Source organism: Macrobrachium rosenbergii, chromosome 10 (assembly GCF_040412425.1).
Source record: "Macrobrachium rosenbergii isolate ZJJX-2024 chromosome 10, ASM4041242v1, whole genome shotgun sequence".
In the NCBI taxonomy this organism is placed as follows: Eukaryota; Metazoa; Arthropoda; class Malacostraca; order Decapoda; family Palaemonidae; genus Macrobrachium; species Macrobrachium rosenbergii.
In genome coordinates this window covers 66,147,207-66,166,040 of record NC_089750.1, presented here as the reverse complement: position 1 = coordinate 66,166,040, position 18,834 = coordinate 66,147,207, and the positions used below count along the sequence as shown (strand labels likewise).

The 18,834-nt window shown below is 35.6% G+C and overlaps 1 protein-coding gene across 2 annotated transcripts in view; it reads right to left on the bottom strand.

The window, feature by feature from the left end:
- Nucleotides 1-708: 708 nt before the first annotated feature.
- The window catches only part of LOC136842743 (bone morphogenetic protein 2-like), a 49,300-nt gene continuing 31,174 nt past the window's right edge, over nucleotides 709-18,834 (bottom strand). The window contains exons 1-3 of one of the 2 annotated variants that reach the window (XM_067110483.1): nucleotides 4,703-4,905; nucleotides 2,824-3,259; nucleotides 709-2,413 (exon numbers count right to left, since the gene is read on the bottom strand). In XM_067110483.1, coding sequence (XP_066966584.1) covers nucleotides 1,521-2,413; nucleotides 2,824-3,250 — 1,320 coding nt within the window. In that variant the 5' untranslated portion in view covers nucleotides 3,251-3,259; nucleotides 4,703-4,905 and the 3' untranslated portion in view covers nucleotides 709-1,520. Of the gene's footprint in view, nucleotides 2,414-2,823; nucleotides 3,260-4,702; nucleotides 4,906-18,834 lie in introns of those variants that run through there. The other variant, XM_067110482.1, reaches the window with a different exon arrangement.

Sequence of the window (18,834 nt, the reverse complement as noted above, 5' to 3'; positions counted from 1 at the left end):
TTATTTATACAACAAATAAATACAGCACTGAGGAGCCTCCCATAATAAGGATAAAATGAAGTATAATTGCAATAAAAAAGCTATAAAAATGAATATGCAGCAAAATGATAAACAAAAGAATTTGTGTTTTATCAAAACAGCAAACATAAACTTCAAAGTCAAAACGTTCAACTTTTTCGTCAGTTTCCACACGTCACTTAATGACAGTTCGCATTTGTTGCCATTCAAGGACAACACTCCTCGAGAGAGAGAGAGAGAGAGAGAGAGAGAGAGAGAGAGGTGAAACATGCTTCGTTTCGTTATGGAGGAGCAATATATTGTTTCTCATTTCGGAGCGACCGACGAAGAGTGGGCCATAAAACGTTATTTACACTTGTTTATCTAAGAAATATACAATTAAGTATTCTGTTATCCGTTTGGCCCAACACTTCATTCTGCTTTTCAAAAGATTAGTCAGCACCACTCTTTGGTTGAGAAACTACAGGTAATACATACATACATACATATATATATATATATATATATATATATATATATATATATATATATATATATATATATATATATGAAGAAGAGAAAATGACCGTAGAAACGATTGAATTGCATTGTGTAAACTTGATTATGTGCAGCTCATTCAGTATTTTTTTAGTATTTTTTTTTTTACAATAGAGTATTGGCAGTAATATACCATATACTTTTTCATATATATTTTGTATATAAAAATCATTCATATTTACACAGCACTTTCTCATTCTCATAGAATTCCACGCCACAACGCCAACCATCGCTTTCTATATCTTTGGCCCAAACAAAATGTCATCTGCAATAGGAAGAAAGCATGAAGAGGGACATTCTCGCTTTCCAAAATGCTCGCGTGAAACATTTTCATTTATCGTTCTCTCTTGCGATTTAACGTGTTTTCTGAGGTCCCGGAACTCATTATGCGTTTAGCGACCTTTGTTCATCTAGGAAGTTAGAGAGGGGTGAAAGAAAGAAAGAAAGAAAGAAAGAGATAAAGAGAGCGAGAGACAATTTAATAATTTCATTTTTACTTCACAAAATACCCTTTTTCCTCTTTCCAAAAAAACATTACTCCAGTTTCCTCTCGTGTCACTTCTCCTGACTTTGTTTTTCCAGCCTCTATAATTTTTTATGTACTTAATTATTCATTTATACTTTGCACTAAATAGATATTAGCGTCATACGTTCGCGAGCCTTCTCTGTTTTTCGACATCGGGGCTCTGGACGGTCATCTCGCTTGTTCAGCCTCGAGTACCTTTTCTAAGAATAATGGTTATAATTTCTTTTAAGTAACTTATACATTATCACATCGACCTGGGACTCACTGGAGGCATATTCACGTCACGAGAATGACAGCTGGTACCGACAACAGAGAAGGACTCCAGCTCACCACCGGAGGTTACCCCTTCTCCGACACAGACGGCAGAAACGAAAAACAAGCGACGACCGCGGCCTTTCTTTTCGCGAGGAAATCGAAGGCACTTGACGATCATCCCTTCTCACCTGCAGCCGCAACCTTCGACCACCATATCCTGGTGGTTTTTGAGGACAAACTTTTCATCGTCGTCCATGTACAACATAGAAATGGCTGACAACTCAGTTGGCACACAACAGGCTTTGGGCACTCTGTCTGGGTACCTGGAATTGACCAGCGTCTGAACGACGGCGTGATTAGTGGCATTCATGTCTTCAGACAACGGGAAGGGGCAGTCTCCTTTGCAGAAGTAGGCCTCGTATCCGGGAGGTGCCACTATCCAGTCATCCCATCCCACTTTGCGGAAATCGACGTAAAGCGGATACCTCTTGCAGTAATTCTTCGTCTTTTTGTGCTTGACGGGAGTCGATCGCTTGCTTCTGGATTTCGAATTGCTGTCGTCCGTGTAAGTCACAAGCAGGGGCTGTTTTTCGTGCCAACTGCTGTCGTCGGACTGTGGCCTTCGCAGGTGGACGTGAGAGGTGTCGTACTCCGTAGTCTGATTCAAAGCGACGACGTCCACCAGGACGCCGAAGTTCTTCTTGGGCTCTGCGATCCATCGCTTCAGGGCGTCGTAGACGTCGAGCTTTTGAACACCTCCTTTCCTGGCGTCGATTACTTTCGTGTCGAGCAATCGCAGGGTGGGTTCCGAAGTTTTCGTGGCTCTGCGGAGGATGTCGTACACCATGATTCTGTGCAGGTAGGGCACATCCTCCGTGGACCACTTTTTCTTCTTGAGTGGTTTATTGCGCTTCTCGGGAACATGGGACGCGTTCTTGCCCAGAGCGGGAGCCGATGGATGGATCGTGTGGGTCAGACGTAGATCTGCGTTATGTAAGACCTCGTCTGCTGGGATGTTACTCACGTTGAAATGGAACCTCATTCTGTTATGCGGGTAGATGGAGTCTGCGGTACTTTCTGAAATGAGAGAATGCGGGGCTTGTAGAAATGGCTCAATACCCTGAATTACGATCTGATAAAGGCATACGCGTGCACTGAAAATCTCTGTTACGACACAGTAACTGTCAATTTTTACACAAAGTAATGAATGAATAAAGTTTATATTTTCTCTGGAAGTTACAAATTATGATGCTGTCAGTTTCCCTTTTCATTGACACACACAAGGCTGATTTATGTAGGAGGGAATAAACGATAATAACAATTGAAGTGGCTTGTTAATGTCTTAAGGTGTCCGAGATGCCTCATAAACGTATTTAGGTTCACGATGTATGTACTGAGAGAGAGAGAGAGAGAGAGAGAGAGAGAGAGAGAGAGAGAGAGAGAGAGAGAGAGAGAGAGAGAGAGAGAGTAAAGAACAGTTAACCTACCTCTATGGACAAAACTTCTGACAGTGTTGGTACTGTAAGACCTTGAAGATTTCGGAATGAACTCCTCCTCTTCTTCCTCTTCCTCTTCCTCTTCCACTTCCTCTAAGGTCCTCCTCGGAGCCTTATAGAGGAGCTCCGCCTGGCGATGATACAACTCCATCATGTAGGGTGGCACCGTCACCTGCCTCTTGACGCGGGGCCGCTGCTGGATTCCGAACATAGCCATCAGGTTCTTTTCCAGCTGCTGAATGAGAGCGGATGGGGGGTTCCCCGCTTGAGCTCCTCCACCCCCTCCTCCCCCTCCACCACCTCCTCCTCCTCCTCCTTTTCCTGATGGTGTCGTTGCTGTTATGGCTGCTAAGGTCGTCGCCCAGAGTATCACGGTCACCACCGCCCGATGATAGCAACACCAAGATGGGACCATCATGCTACAGGCCTGTTCAGGAGAGAATAATAATAATAATAATAATAATAATAATAATAATAATAATAATAATAATAATAATAATAATAACTTTCTTCAGCCATGGCCATACAAAAATACACAATTAGAAAAATACAATTAGAAAAAATTTAACTAAACTTATAATAGTACCGATAATAATATCAAAATTAGTGATGCACTTGATGTAAATAATGGTAACGATGCGTTTAGTTAACTTTAAAGAATAGTATTCACAATAAATCGACAGTTAAGAGGAATAGCACCAGCGATAACAATCCGTGTACGGGTAATGAAAATCGGAACAAAAACAGTAAAAATAATGAATGCACACACACAACCAGAGGAATCAAAATACATTATTTTTCAAAAGCCATTAAAGGATGGAATGAATCCATGGCATAAAAATAGTCTCCGGAAATACTGCTCTTCCTCTCCGTTACAAAAAAAAAAAAAAAAAAATTTGGAAAACTAGAAAAAAATCACATTTCATTTTTCAGGAAGTTACTCCCTTTCTTGATCGTTTTAGCCCTATGCTAAAAAAAATGGTTTGCCTTTTTTACTCATCTTTACCTCCAGTTCGGCTTCGATGATCATAATCACTGGATTACAGTTTGCGTACCTAAATAAGTCAATTGAGCATCAACAATGACTCGCAAGTAACCCCTTTCAATGAACCATGACTACGCGAATTTCTCACACACCATTGGACTTACTTCGAGAGCTGCGTTTCATTGAAAAGAAGCTCCAGGTGCGGTGATTAGGCAGGTGAAGCAGCTTATCATAAGGATAATTATGATAACTGAAATGGCTACGACTCTGTTTGGGGCCACATTACATCAGCCTTGCATTATTTTAATTATGAATAGTGCAAAAAACTTCCTCCTCCCCTCTCTCTCTCTCTCATTATGTACACATACACACACACACACACACATATATATATATATATATATATATATATATATATATATATATATATATATATATATATATATATATATGTATGTATATATATATACACACACACAAGGGCGCGTCTATGTGTTTTTGTGTATAATCTCCAGTAGCTTCATTTTCTATCTACATTTCACTTACTCGACGTTAGATATTTAATAAAATAATTATCGCTAAGTCAGCCTTATTCAGTATTTTCCTCGTTACAGCCTCGTTTTATATAAAAAAGACACTACGTCAACACCATGATTAATTTCCTTGAGTAGCCAACAAAAAAAAGGAATGAGTGAATAAAGTAAAATAAATCTTCCTGGCCAATAAAAACAAGCACGAATTACAAAAAAAAAAAATTAAAGAAAAAATCTTCCTGATCGAAGAAAAGCAGCACGAATCACACAACACCCCCCCCCCAAAAAAAAATTAAGGAAAAATTAAATCTCCCTGATCGACGAAAAGCAACACAAATCACCTCCAACTCACCTTGAGAGCTAAAGTAGCATAAAAAAAAAAGGTTTCCAAGAGCGACCTTCAAAGGCCGAAAGGTTCGAAAACTTGAGAACGATTCAACGATCACTTCCACAGGCAAACTCAGCCAAACAGTTCCCTGAGCCACGTGCTTCGAGATCCGGCGAGTAGGTACCCGGTAGCAAGGCACACGAGTTCACGACCGCAACTGTGCTACTGAAGGCAACGGCGGCTTCCCCGATAGGCTAAGTATATTTGGGTGCCCCGTGCCCTATCATGCCCCGCCCTCTGACCCGCCTCCTTCGCGCCTCCTCTATAATTTCCCACCACCCTCCCACCCCTTCTCCCCCCTCTGGCCTGGGCTGTTCGACTCCCAGTGCCGTGGAGGACATCCTCCCTCCCACCCCAGCAAGCTGATAAGCAAATTTCTAGATTTACTGAAATTTGCCAAAGATTTTGGAAATCTTCCATTTTCTTTAGGATTTTTTTTTATCGTTCTACTCAATTGAACTTTAGTTTTCTTTTATCAACAGTAAAACCACTATTGTACTGTTATTATTATTATTATTGTTATTATTATTAATATTATTATTATTATTATTATTATTATTATTATTATTATTATTATTATTATTATTATTATTATTATATTCATATCCTACTCATTTGTTCAGACACAAGAAATAATGCTGTAAATGTCTGACGGATTGTAAAGGTAATTTTCTTTGACATCAACAAAAGAAAGGGGAAAGAAATAAGACTGGAAACCGGATGTCCTCGAAATTCAGCCAACTTCACGAATGAAAAATTGAAATCTATAATTAATATAAACTAATTGTTTTCATTTATATAGACCTTCAAATACTGGAACATTGGCCCTCATTATCGCAAAGCCTGAAAATAACAGAAAATAACAGAAAAGCACCACAGTACACGTTAGCCACACGTCTGCAGGCGTGGGCCATCGGAGGCAAGAACAGTAAAAACAAAGACGACAATAAAGTATGAGTTATTATTGTCTTGTTTGACCTCCACTTCTTGAAAACTACCACCCAGTCAGTTAAAACTCTGCTCTGTCTCCCCACCCATAACCTCAACACCCCCTCCAGCAATATACCACCTTTCCTCCACCATGGACCTAACGAACTTCACCATCCGCAAACACCCCTCCTCCCTACCTCCCCCACCACACCCCCAAGCCCAAAATGGTCCCCCCTCCCCATTCCCTGACCACTCTCCAACAACATCCAGCTTCGATTACCCGAGGCCAAGAAGCGTACCGGCTTTAATCTAACACAGGTGTCAAAATACCCCCGTGGGAGGTGTGAAATTGCCATTTATTGCGTGCTAAAGCAGAAGAGAGAGAGAGAGAGAGAGAGAGAGAGAGAGAGAGAGAGAGAGAGAGAGAGAGAGAGAGAGAGACTTCTTCGTAGGGGGTAAGCAGAGAATGTGACAGGTAGAGGGTTTCATGATGTACAGTACCTGTATCCGATATTTGCACATTTTTTTTATTATTTTCATTATTATTGTTAGGTTTTCACACTAAAGCGGTAAACAAGATTAGGACTCTGAATATATTTATAGTTAATGAAATATAACAGAGGTGCTGTGATTAGTTTGAAAAAGTAGATAAATAAATCAGTAAAATAGAGCTGGAACAGTAAGAAAGCAGGGAAAGGAGAGCTTTCTTGTGAGTTTTCCTTGATTTATATATTTTTCCTGTGTGTAACAATGATCAGGTATTGATAAATATCTCCCTATTTAGGTATGCCGATAGTATTGGTACATTAAATTATTTACGGTATCAGCTATAATTGTAAGAGTCAGTAAGGCACTTGAGAGAGAGAGAGAGAGAGAGAGAGAGAGAGAGAGAGAGAGAGAGAGAGAGAGAGAGAGGGCGTCAATTTCATTTCTCATTACAATAAATTACTTCAGCTTGTGTCGATCGTGGAAGAGAGTAATAATAATTCCTGGAACGTTTTGTCGTAACGATTAATAAAAATTTAGTCTTCAAAGTTGGATTTCATACCAGAACTAAGAGTATTTTAATGATCATTACACAGCTTATGTTATGAGTTACACGAATAATGCTCTTCTTTAAATTAGAAGAAAACTTTCGAAAATCAACGGAAGATACTGGAGAAAGTATTGCTGAACAGAAAAAGCGGAAGACGAGGGAGATCAGGAAATCATTCCAAACTGGCTATTAGCGCAATCCGGTCTGGTCGGAAAGGTGTCAAAAATCCGATCCCTTGGTCGGGATCCCCGCTAATCTGCCAGATCTCCTGGAAGGATTAATGAGGGGTACCCTGAGCCTCTTCTGTAAGAAGAATACCTTAACGGCTGGACGAGAAAAACATTTTGCGCTGGGAACACATAAAACGTGAGAATGGAAAAATATGGTTGTGCCTGCCTGTAGATTCTCGATTCATGTGTAATTGTATCGTAATCACCTGGGTATATAAACTATTATGTCTGTAAGACATAAAACAGCAGTTTTATGTCTTACAGATACAGTATTAATTACAAGGGAGACAAGGAAGTTGTATTTAATTGTGGATTTGCGTAAGTGATTTTTGATACTACCTAATATGAAGAGATAATTTCAAAGAAAATATTTCCTGACGATACAGAATGTAATACGCAATTATCCAAATAAACTGTACATAAACAGGTCTTTCGAAATGCAATGGCTTATAACTACTACTACTAAGAGCTCATTTACGCAGAAAGGTATCTAAGGGTTTTAACAAAAGTCTGGCCAATGGTGGACCTCGTCATTGGCAACATGAGATTAAATTTTGAGAGACATCTGGTTCTGGATAAGAAAGATTTTCAGAAGGGTGGGAACGGACTGCACACCCTTGACGGAGGGTTTTCTGTTGTCGAAAACTCTTGCTGGATTTTTTTTTTTTCCACTCTACTATGGGAAACGTTTTGACTGGCGGATTTTAGCTGCAAAATGCTTAAATTTGAAGAAGCAAAATCTGATAAAAATTTGGAAACGGCGGCCGTTTTTTATCAAGGGAAATAACATACTCGCAAAATATTTGCAAGAACATACATATTCGTGTTTTATTACAGTTACTTAAATTACTTCTCCTTAACTAAGCATTGGTATGACTTAGATATATGGAATGTAATAAAGGCTGCAGGTTATCGTTCGAGTGTTCTTGATAAAAATAGGATGATTAATTTTTAAAATTTTAGTAATGGCTCGAGTTGATTAATGTTACAGCATTTATTGAAACTGTTTGTGACGTCCTAAGAAAACTTGACAAAATGAAATAAGAATAAATGACAATTATCATACCTGTCATACGTATTATCTCTTTAGTTATCGTGGAGCCTAAAACTAGAAACAGAACCAGTATTATATTTCCCACAGATAAATAAATTTGACTATAATTTTTTTATTTATCATACAAACACATGAGTTTGCATGAAAATAAAGAAAATTCAAATTTTTTGGTGTAATAGTACAAAGCACTACTTCCAGTGTTACATCTTACTTATGGAAATGATTTATAATGCCACTACAGACATTCTAAATGTTTAGATTTTTTATATTGAAATTTGCGCCCTAGAATTTTACAGCATCTCGCCTATGATATAATCTCAATATGAAAATATCAAAAACTCTCCATGAAAGTTAAAGTTAAGTTAGTTAGTTAAAGCCGTCCGGGGCAATAACAGTGGACTTACTTTTAGGTGGGCCTGCGTGATCTTGGAACTATTAGGGATAAATTTAAAAAAATAAGTAGCTGCCTTTATGAAACCAGTTTCAGTTCCGACAAGGCTGTTAAGGAACCTCTGTTAAAAAGACTGAAATCGTCATACTTTCTATTTCCCTTGCAGATATTAGTAGTAGTAGCAATAGCTAAGGTCGTTGTTTTTGTTAGCAGTAATAGTACAAGAGCGAATGACTTAAATAATATGGTGGTAATGTAGACTACGGAATCGAAATAAGTCTTATTTGTACAAACTCAATACGTTACTTTAAAACCGACATCATCATCATCATCAATATTATTTTTATCACCAACTTTACAATTGCACATTTTTTTATTTGCTGAAGTTATGATTAGTTTTTCTACGAGAATAACTTGTACGAAGGGGTCTTTCGTATCCTCTGCCTATGGGAACTCACTTCTTATTCTTGTTCATTTACAGCATGTCTGGAAGAGTCTATTTTATCTAAGTTCAGTTGCTTATAGAATAGCTGGATGTTACAAGAGGTATAGCTTTTATCGACATAAATAAAGTGTTTAAGTACAATTTCCCTCGACATCAAGTCTAGCTAAGTTTCCCTTACGTATGGCTCATTCCTGTCATTTTCTTTTTTCTTACGAGATTGTATAGCTTTTATGAAAGTCTGCTTCAATTTTTCTTTAATATCGAACCTATCTTATCTTTAGTTGTTATTTAGATATCAGCGTACAAGTGTGACTGAAGGTTTGGCCGTTTTATTTTTTAATATCAGTATGAGGTCAGAGTAACATTTGATTTAGATTTTGATAAAGTTTCCCATTTGAAAGGAGTCATGGCTGTTTTTTCCTTTTCGCCGTACTTGTTTTTATTATATATACCTTTTGGACAAATTTTTCGCTATAATGTCGATCTAACTACCAATAATCTCAACAAGTAAATGCATTTGTTTACGGAAGAGCCATCGGGTCAAGATTTTCCAAGTCCTCTTACAAAAAATTTTTCTGTTACTTCATCTTTTTTTTTATGAAGTCTGGCGAGTCTATAAAGATTAACGATCCTCTTGGATATCCTTGAGTCTAATTTTCATGAGTTGGTTCAGAGACCTTCAACGCTTCCTGATGATTTCTTGTAATATTTTGGTTTAATTTCGCAAAGTGAATATTGATATTTAGGATTTTATTTTTTCCGCTTCATGTGCCTTTAAGAGAAGTTTTCTGTTTTAAACGTAAAAAAAGGAATACTTTTTCAGTGATTTCATTCAAATCTGCATACATCTAAGGTGAGGAACATTGTAGTTGTTGCAGCAACAATGTCAGGTGCAATGGGACCTGTAATCTGGCATTTCTTTCGTTGTATATAAGCATAAACAATAGAAAACGGGCTTAAGGGTTCATCCACAAATAATTTGGAAGAATTCAGTAATGAATGTTCCGCACCTAGATTGCCCTATATTACTGTACAGTCTTCTTCATTTTCCTCTTCATATTGTGCTCCTGTGTGATATAAGGTAGGAGAGATTACGCGGCTTTTAATAGGAGCTTAACAACAGATTATATTAAGGGAGTGCACTAAAACACGTAAAATTTCTGTTGCCCGAAAACTAAAAACACTCTGAAATAGTTCGTCTGGAAAATGCAGCCACCTATAAGCTGTTTTAATTAGGCGTTAGTAAAACAGTACATGGGTATTTGATATCGGCAACTCGTACCTCAAGTCGTCAGGACACACGTAACATTTGCTAAGCGCAAAATTTGAGGAAAAATTTCCAGTTTATACGTCAAGAAGACTCTCTGGTAGGGATGGGGGTGGGGGATGGTTGGTGTAGGTGTCTATATGGAGCTAAGTAACCTCGATCAAGTAGAACAATTCATCTTTGTTCAGGTAAAGTGAAGTTAAGTTACGTTAGGGTTTATACTTTAGCTAGGTACCAGACGACGATGGGCCTACTCACACGCCACGTTATGTGTAATTTCAGAAATTCGTCTTAACAACGGGAAAAAATACCATTCAGCTGTTAAGTCGAAATTGTGTTATTTTTCATATACAAACGATCTCAAACAAAGGTTACCCACAAATCTGATACCAAACACGATGAAAACCAAGCTTTTCCAAGTTTAAAATTTAGACTTCTTGCATTACCAAGGTGTAAAACTAGTGTATGCAGAAAATTTGCGGTCAGTGCAAAAAAAATTCCTTCTGTGACTGAGCATTCTGAGTTTTTTTTTTTTTATTTTCATGGGCAGACGAAAATACTAGCATTATGTTAAGAAATATAGATACTTCAGTGAGGAAACTGAATAAAACTGTGTTTTATGGGAGAATTAAAATCCCAGAAGAATACATATCACTCAAGATCCTGCGACAGTTTTTATTAATTCAGGTAATAAAAGATAGTATTCAAGACTATATAAATGTTTTACGTTTTAAGTAAAAACACACACGCACACTCACACCTACTTATCAAACACAAAAGGCCCACGTTCGAATCCTGGTCGGGTTATATGCACTTATTATAAATGGTTCGCTTTGGTTGTGAGTTATTCCCAATACAAAGTTGATTCGGTATAATGGGATAGTTTGGCTCAGTGTTTGAGAATTTAAGAAGAAAATCACGTGTGAATGAGTGACTGAACTATTATATATATATATATATATATATATATATATATATATATATATATATATATATAATATAATATATATACATATACAGTATATATACACATATGTATATATGTATATATACATATATATGTGTATATATACTTACATCAGTACATACATACATACATACATACATACATACATACATACATACATACATATATATATATATATATATATATATATATATATATATATATATATATATATATATATATATATATATATTATATGTATGTATGTATTCACTAATAAAGCATTGCGTACAGATGACACTATAGCTTGGCTTAAAAGGCAAATGCTGTAAATTATCCTTTGAATTAAAACAAGATTAAGGGCTCAGCTGGTTAAATAAACGCTCTTTGTTGATATTCCCAGTTTATTCCTTGGAAATGAATGACTTCAGACTCCATGCTTAGCCTCGTTGGAAGCAATGACATATCAAGAATTCACGACAATAGAAGCAAATGACAACTATCTTGAACCAAGGTAAACTGAGAAGTATGAGGCAGGAAAAAATCTATCCACTAAAATCAATCAATTAAAGATCCCTGACTTTAACATTCCGTTCCATTTTCTGCACAAATCAATCAAATAAAGATCCCTGACTTTAGCATTCCGTTCCATTTTCTGTACAAATCAATCAACTAAAGATCCCTGCTTTTAACATTCTATTCCATTTTCTGTACAAATCAATCAGTTAAAGATCCCTGACTTAAACGTTCCATTCCATTTTCTGTGCAGATAAATCAACTAAAGAGCCCCGACTTTAACGTTCCATTCTATTTTCTGTACAAATCAGTCAATTAAAAATCCCTGATTTTAACATTCCATTCCATTTTCTGCACAAATCAGTCAATTGAAGATCCCTGACTTTAACATTCCGTTCCATTTTCTGTACAAATCAATCAACTAAAGATCTCTGCTTTTAACATTCCATTCCATTTTCTGTACAAATCAATCAATTAAAGATCCCTGATTTTAACATTCCATTCCATTTTCTGTACAACTCAGTCAGTTAAAGATCCCTGATTTTAACATTCCATTCAATTTTCTGTACAAATCAATTAATTAAAGATCCCTGATTTTAACATTTCATTCCATTTTCTGTACAAATCAATCAATTAAAGATCCCTGATTTTAACATTCCACGCCATTTTCTGTACAAATCAATCAATTAAAGATCCCTGACTTTAAAGTTCCATTCCATTTTCTGTACAAATCAATCAATTACAGATCCCTGATTTTAACATTCCGTTCCATTGTCTGTAAAAATCAATCAACTAAAGATCCCTGATTTTAACATTCCGTTCCATTGTCTGTAAAAATCAATCAACTAAAGATCCCTGATTTTAACATTATTTTCTCTTTTCTGTACAAATCAATCAATTAAAGATTCGTGGCTTTAACGTTCCATTTCATTTTCTGTACAAATCAAACAAATTAAAGATCCTGATTTTAATATTCCATTCCATTTTCTGTACAAAGCAATCAATTAAAGACCTGTGACTTTAACACTCCATTCCATTTTCCGTACAAATCAATCAATTAAAGATCCCTGATTTTAACATTCCATTCCATTTTCTGTACAGATCAGTCAATTAAAGATCTGTGACTTTAACGTTCCATTCCATTTTTTGTACAAATCAATCAATTAAAGATCCTTGATTTTAACATTCCATTCCATTTTCCATACAAAGCAGTTAATTAGAGATCTGTGACTTTAACATTCCATTCCATTTTCCGTACAAATCAGTCAATTAAAGATCCCTGACTTTAACATTCCATTTCATTTTCTGTACAAATCAATCAATTAAAGATCCCTGACTTTAACGTTCCATTCCATTTTCTGTGCAAATCAATCAGTTAAAGATCCCTGACTTTAACATTCCATTCCATTGTCTGTACAAATCAACCAACTAAAGATCACTGACTTTTACATTCCATTCCATTTTCTGTAAAAATCAACAACTAAAGATCTGTGACTTTAACGTTCCATCCCATTTTCTGTACAAATCAATCAATTAAAGATCCCTGACTTTAACATTCCATAACAATTTTCTGTATAAATCAGTCGATTAAAGATCCTTGACTTTAACATTCCATTCCATTTGCTGTACAAATCAATCAGTTAAAGATCTCTGACTTTAATGTTCCATTCCATTTTCTGTACATATCAATCAATTAAAGATCTCTGACTTTAACATTCCATTCCATTTGCTGTACAAATCAATCAGTTAAAGATCTCTGACTTTAATGTTCCATTCCATTTTCTGTACAAATCAATCAATTAAAGATCCCTGATTTTAACATTCCATTTGCTGTACAAATCAATCAACTAAAGATCCCTGACTTTAACATTCCATTCCATTTTCTGTACAAATCAATCAATTAAAGATCCCTGATTTTAACATTCTATTCCATTTTCTGTACAAATCAGTCAATTAAAGATCCCTAACTTTAACATTCCATAACCATTTTCTGTACAAATCAATCAATTAAAGATCCCTGACTTTAACGTTCCATTCCATTTGCTGTACAAATCATTCAGTTAAAGATCCCTGATTTTAACATTCTATTCCAGTTTTTGTACAAATCAGTCAACTAAAGATCTCTGACTTTAACGTTCCATTCCATTTTTTGTGCAAATCAATCAATTAAAGATCCCTGATTTTAACGTTCCATTCCACTTGCTGTACAAAGCAATTAATTAAAGATCTCTGACTTTAATGTTCCATTCCATTTTCTGTACAAATCAATCAATTTAAGATCCCTGACTTTAACGTTCCATTCCGTTTTCTGTACAAATCATTCAGTTAAAGATCCCTGATTTTAACATTCTATTCCACTTTCTGTACAAATCAATTAATTAAAGATCCCTGACTTAAACATTCCATTCCATTTTCTGTACAAATCAATCACCTAAAGATCCCTGACTTCAACATTCCATTCCATTTTCTGTACAAATCATTCAGTTAAAGATCCTTGGCTTTAACATTCCATTCCATTTTCTGTACAAATGAGTCAGTTAAAGATCCCTGACTTTAACATTCCATTCCATTTTCTGTACAAATCAATCACTTGATTATTTGGCTCAATGATCATTGATGATTTATGTTGAAGTTCATGTTAAGGAAAAAAAAAAAGGAAAATTCACAGAGGCCATGGATATGTTGTATAAGGTTCCGAGGATATTTTAAATGAAATTTTTTCAAAATTCAAAGACTTTAAAACACTTCAGAACGCAGCTGTCTAAAAGAAAAGTGAAGTTGTTTAGATTGTGTCTTTAAAGATAGGATGGCATCTTATCTGAATCTTTTAATTATATAAAAAAACTTACAGAAAAAGTATTTTGGTAGAAACAAAAATAGAGTCTGATATTATAACATTCTTTCAAATTTAAATGTTCGCTTTTCTCCTTCTCAAAGCAACTGATGATATAATTATTTCAACTGGTGGTGCAGTGGACCTACAGCCTTCAGTCCACTCGCCTGTGAATGGGTACCTGAGGTCGTGAAGCCAGCATCCTCCTTATATAAACATACAAATATATATAATATATGTATATACATACGTATATATATGTATATATATATGTATATATGTATATATATATATATATATATATATATATATATATATATGTATATATATATATATATATATATATATATATATATATATATATATATATATATATATATATAAACTGATGTTGCACGGCACGATCTTGGAAGACAGCAGAAAATAAGCATATTAAAAAGTCTGTGACATCATGGTACAAAATTATAATGTGAAGATTTTCCTGAATAATGGTCATCAGACAACTCTTGAAATTCTTTTATAAAATAGTTCAAGTCTAATATGAAGAAGGCACTGGTAAAGAAAAAATAAAGTTTTTTATTTTTATTCCAGTATCATAAATGACTCACAGCATCAGTGTAGCACACTCAGGGTCTTACTGTTTTTTTTTTGTAATGAGGTTGTCGGCCTTATGCCCTTGCAATGGCTGATGGTCACGGCAGATCTTTAAGTTTCTGATTTTTCTTTTGATCAGTCAATTTCGCTCATACTCCCCTGAAGCAACAGAGGAGTGTTACTGATCAATTAATATTTTTAACATAATATTTCTAACATACTTCACTGACGAGCTAGAGCAGTGACATTGATCAGTCTGTAGCCTTCATACTCCTGCGAATCTTTCCAAAATCTGGAATTTTCCAATTGAATGAAACAGTTTTAAGTGATCAATTATTTTCGCTTCAGTAATTTACTAGGAGGACATTCCATTCTTCCTTATTGACTGAGTATATTGTTTTATTATTGTAGACCTTCCTGACGCCTTCAGATTCGTAGCCTTTGATTTGTATCAGGTCTAACCTTTAGGTTTTTGTCTTCATGACACCTTCAAGGTTTCGTAGCCTCTAATATTATCAGGTCTAACCTTCTGGTCGTTGTCTCTATGAAACCTCCCGCTAGGTTTACTTTCGATGCCCCGGTGATTATCAGATTTAGCATTAGATTGGTCTCTCTTCCGGCTCACTCCTTAAAACGTTAGGAATCTATGTTGGTTAGTCCCAAAGCTTCTTATTACTTATGTACGCTACCCCTATAGTCATTACTATGTTGTTGAGTCTATCACGTCATTGAGACTATTTTCTTTTTATCTTATTGGTCATAATGTAAAATGGCATATCATAAAGTCAGACAGGGCATGGGTAGCCACAGATGGACGGTAAGCTTTTCCAAAATACAGCTGTGGAGCGTAGAAGCAATAATTCCTCTCACTAATGCTCTGGAACTGATTCCAATTGAAGTACTTACTCCATAATTTGGGGCTGTATAGTACCCGCCAGCTTTGGTGTTGATATCAAATTGGGTATTAAAATTCAGGCTTATCAGTATTTTCATTATATTATCTTTTAAAGATTCCATTGACAACTTCGAAGTACATATGTCCTTTTATAGCTTTAAATTACAGTGCTTCGTTGACCGTGTAGAAAATAAGCTTAATTTTACAACAACAGATTCACTCTAATTTGCCTGGATGATTACATCCTTTCGGTAGTGGGTAAATCTCTTTCCAAAAACACTCTGGGCTAACTCTTCTTTCAAGTATCAAGACAAAATTACGACTGTGAATCATGATTACAACACGCTAAAGTACCTAAAGCATAACAACAATCATAACTAATTTAGAAGTATATTGATCATGTGACATCTAACTTAATTTATTGGGTAGAGAAATACTCACATGTCAAGTTAGTCAAGGTAAAACTAAAATGAGAGGACCAAATACCAGTTTTGTAAATATTGGGGATCGAATGATGATAGCATGGCGGTCAGATAATAAATCAGAACAAGGGTAGTGTTACGAATGACCCTGTGGATCAGGGACTTATTGGCCATATATTAACAGAGGAGTAACTTGACAGAAGGCATATTTACATAGGGATGGAAAAATGATAACAATCCAGTGGTTAAAAAATGTCTTCCAGGAAAGGTGCATTAATGTGACAAGAATTGTCAGATTTATTTTTCTTAATCCAAACATTTCTTGCTATCATTTGAACTTTTATAAAGCTATTCTATAAGCTTTGAGAGAGAGAGAGAGAGAGAGAGAGAGAGAGAGAGAGAGAGAGAGAGAGAGAGAGAGAGAGAGAGAGAGAGAGAGAGAGGTTCATAACTTAGGATTTAAGAGTATGAATCGTATGAGATACAATGTTAAGGTCCAATAAGCAAACCTGAATTAAGCAAGATTCGTTAAACCCCAGATTTTATGGTTCTTCGTAGACACTTCTACTGAGATTTGTTTTCTTGTCTTAGACTTAACCCTAACAATTATCAAAGCGTTACTGAATGGTAACAACAAGCGGATGTTGATATGAACTGAGGTATGAATAAACACATGCTCGTTTCTAAGATTAGATCTGTTTACGTGCTTGGTAACTTTTGAGACCAGTTCTACGCACGCGCATTTGAATTCTTGCAATTAATTCTTGTAGATACGTATGTCCATTCTCGAGGTTCACAGTGAAACAACTTTAGCTCATCTTGGCAAGCTGTTGTCATGAAGTAATTTATTAAGTAAATGAGATAAATTGTCACTCACAGCTCAAGATTAAGGTTACCTCAGAATCGGTACAAAACTTGAATTATAGCAGTTAATTAAAACTGAAATACTTTTCCGAGGTAATCCTCGTCATTAAATAAAAAATGAAGGAGAAAAAAAAATCCACTCCAACCAAAGGGGAAAGCCAGAAGGTCATTTTCGTAGGATATTATTTATGGGCGTTCCCGCTGTGAGGGTATGGGTCTAGGAGTAAGTTTTATTACGCCCATGGGCTGGTTACTTGACCGCCCCTTCAAATCTCGTTAGCCCTGGGTAAACCGCTTCTCGGAATTTTGTCAGACTGATACATCCAAAGATAATGAGGATGATATATATATGCATATATACATATATACAATATATATATATATATATATATATATATATATATATATATATATATATATATATATATATACAGTACAGTACACACACACACACACACATATATATATATATATATATATATATATATATATATATATATATATATATATATATATATATATATATATATATATATATATATCACTAAGTAAATCAAGTGAAATTCCTCAATGAAATAATAATTGCAGAGAACAGGAATCTATAGGTCACTATTATTATTATTATTATTATTATTATTATTATTATTATTATTATTATTATTATTATTATTACTAAGTGCAGCGTAGTATAATTTATGTTATTTTGTGTGCTTAATTCCACAAAATAACTGTAATTGATGATCACTAAAGCCCAAAATCTAAACACTACTTTCTTTTGATTAAACCATATACGTTGATTTGCATACTTCTTTCATTACGAGATAAAACCCTTTATAAAACCCTTGACTCAGAACTACAGTTTTCTTTTAATGCATATTAGTGTATTAACAGTAACGCCAACTGACTTTATGCTTGAGTAAGACGAGTAATACTTAAAAACGAGTAACATGGAAAGCCCAGAGGAAGAGCAATTAAAACAAAAATCAAGAAGCGACAAAACCCCAACGAAAGACGAAGACCAACAAGAGTGATAATCGAGATGTGGCGAGCTGGATGTGCACCTGTGGGAGATTATCTTTAATGGATGCAAATCTGTGTGTGGCAAATATTCACATTCCCAGCTATCGCACGTGATCGGTTTAACAAGAGAACTATAGCCTTGTCGAGCTGAGAGAGAGAGAGAGAGAGAGAGAGAGAGAGAGAGAGAGAGAGAGAGAGAGAGAGAGAACGAATATAGAGTGCAAGATATGCTCTGTCGTCTGCGGACGGATAAACTCTCTTTCCTTATTTCTTAAGCCATGAGGTAATTGCTCCAAAACAGACAAATTCATTGGCGTTTGTTGCTGTTAACATATAACCGCTTTAGGTTCTTGGGATTTTTCCCTTTTTGCCACCACAGCCGTGTTTGGAATCTACGCCTCGTAAGTCTGGAGCCTATCGATGTGCCTCCACTTCCAAGAACGAAAATCTAGTCAGGCACTAACTGATTCGTATCACGATTTCAAGGAGAAATTAAGGTCTGCATCGGGAGACCATATTGTATTTGAACTCCTCCCTCTCTGCCTTTCATGCCTCCTTCTCTACCTCTTGTTGCTCCTCCTTCCCCCTGTTCTTAAATCCTTCTGATTATCCTCATCTTTCTTGTTTGTCTTTTCAACGTAAAACAAACAACA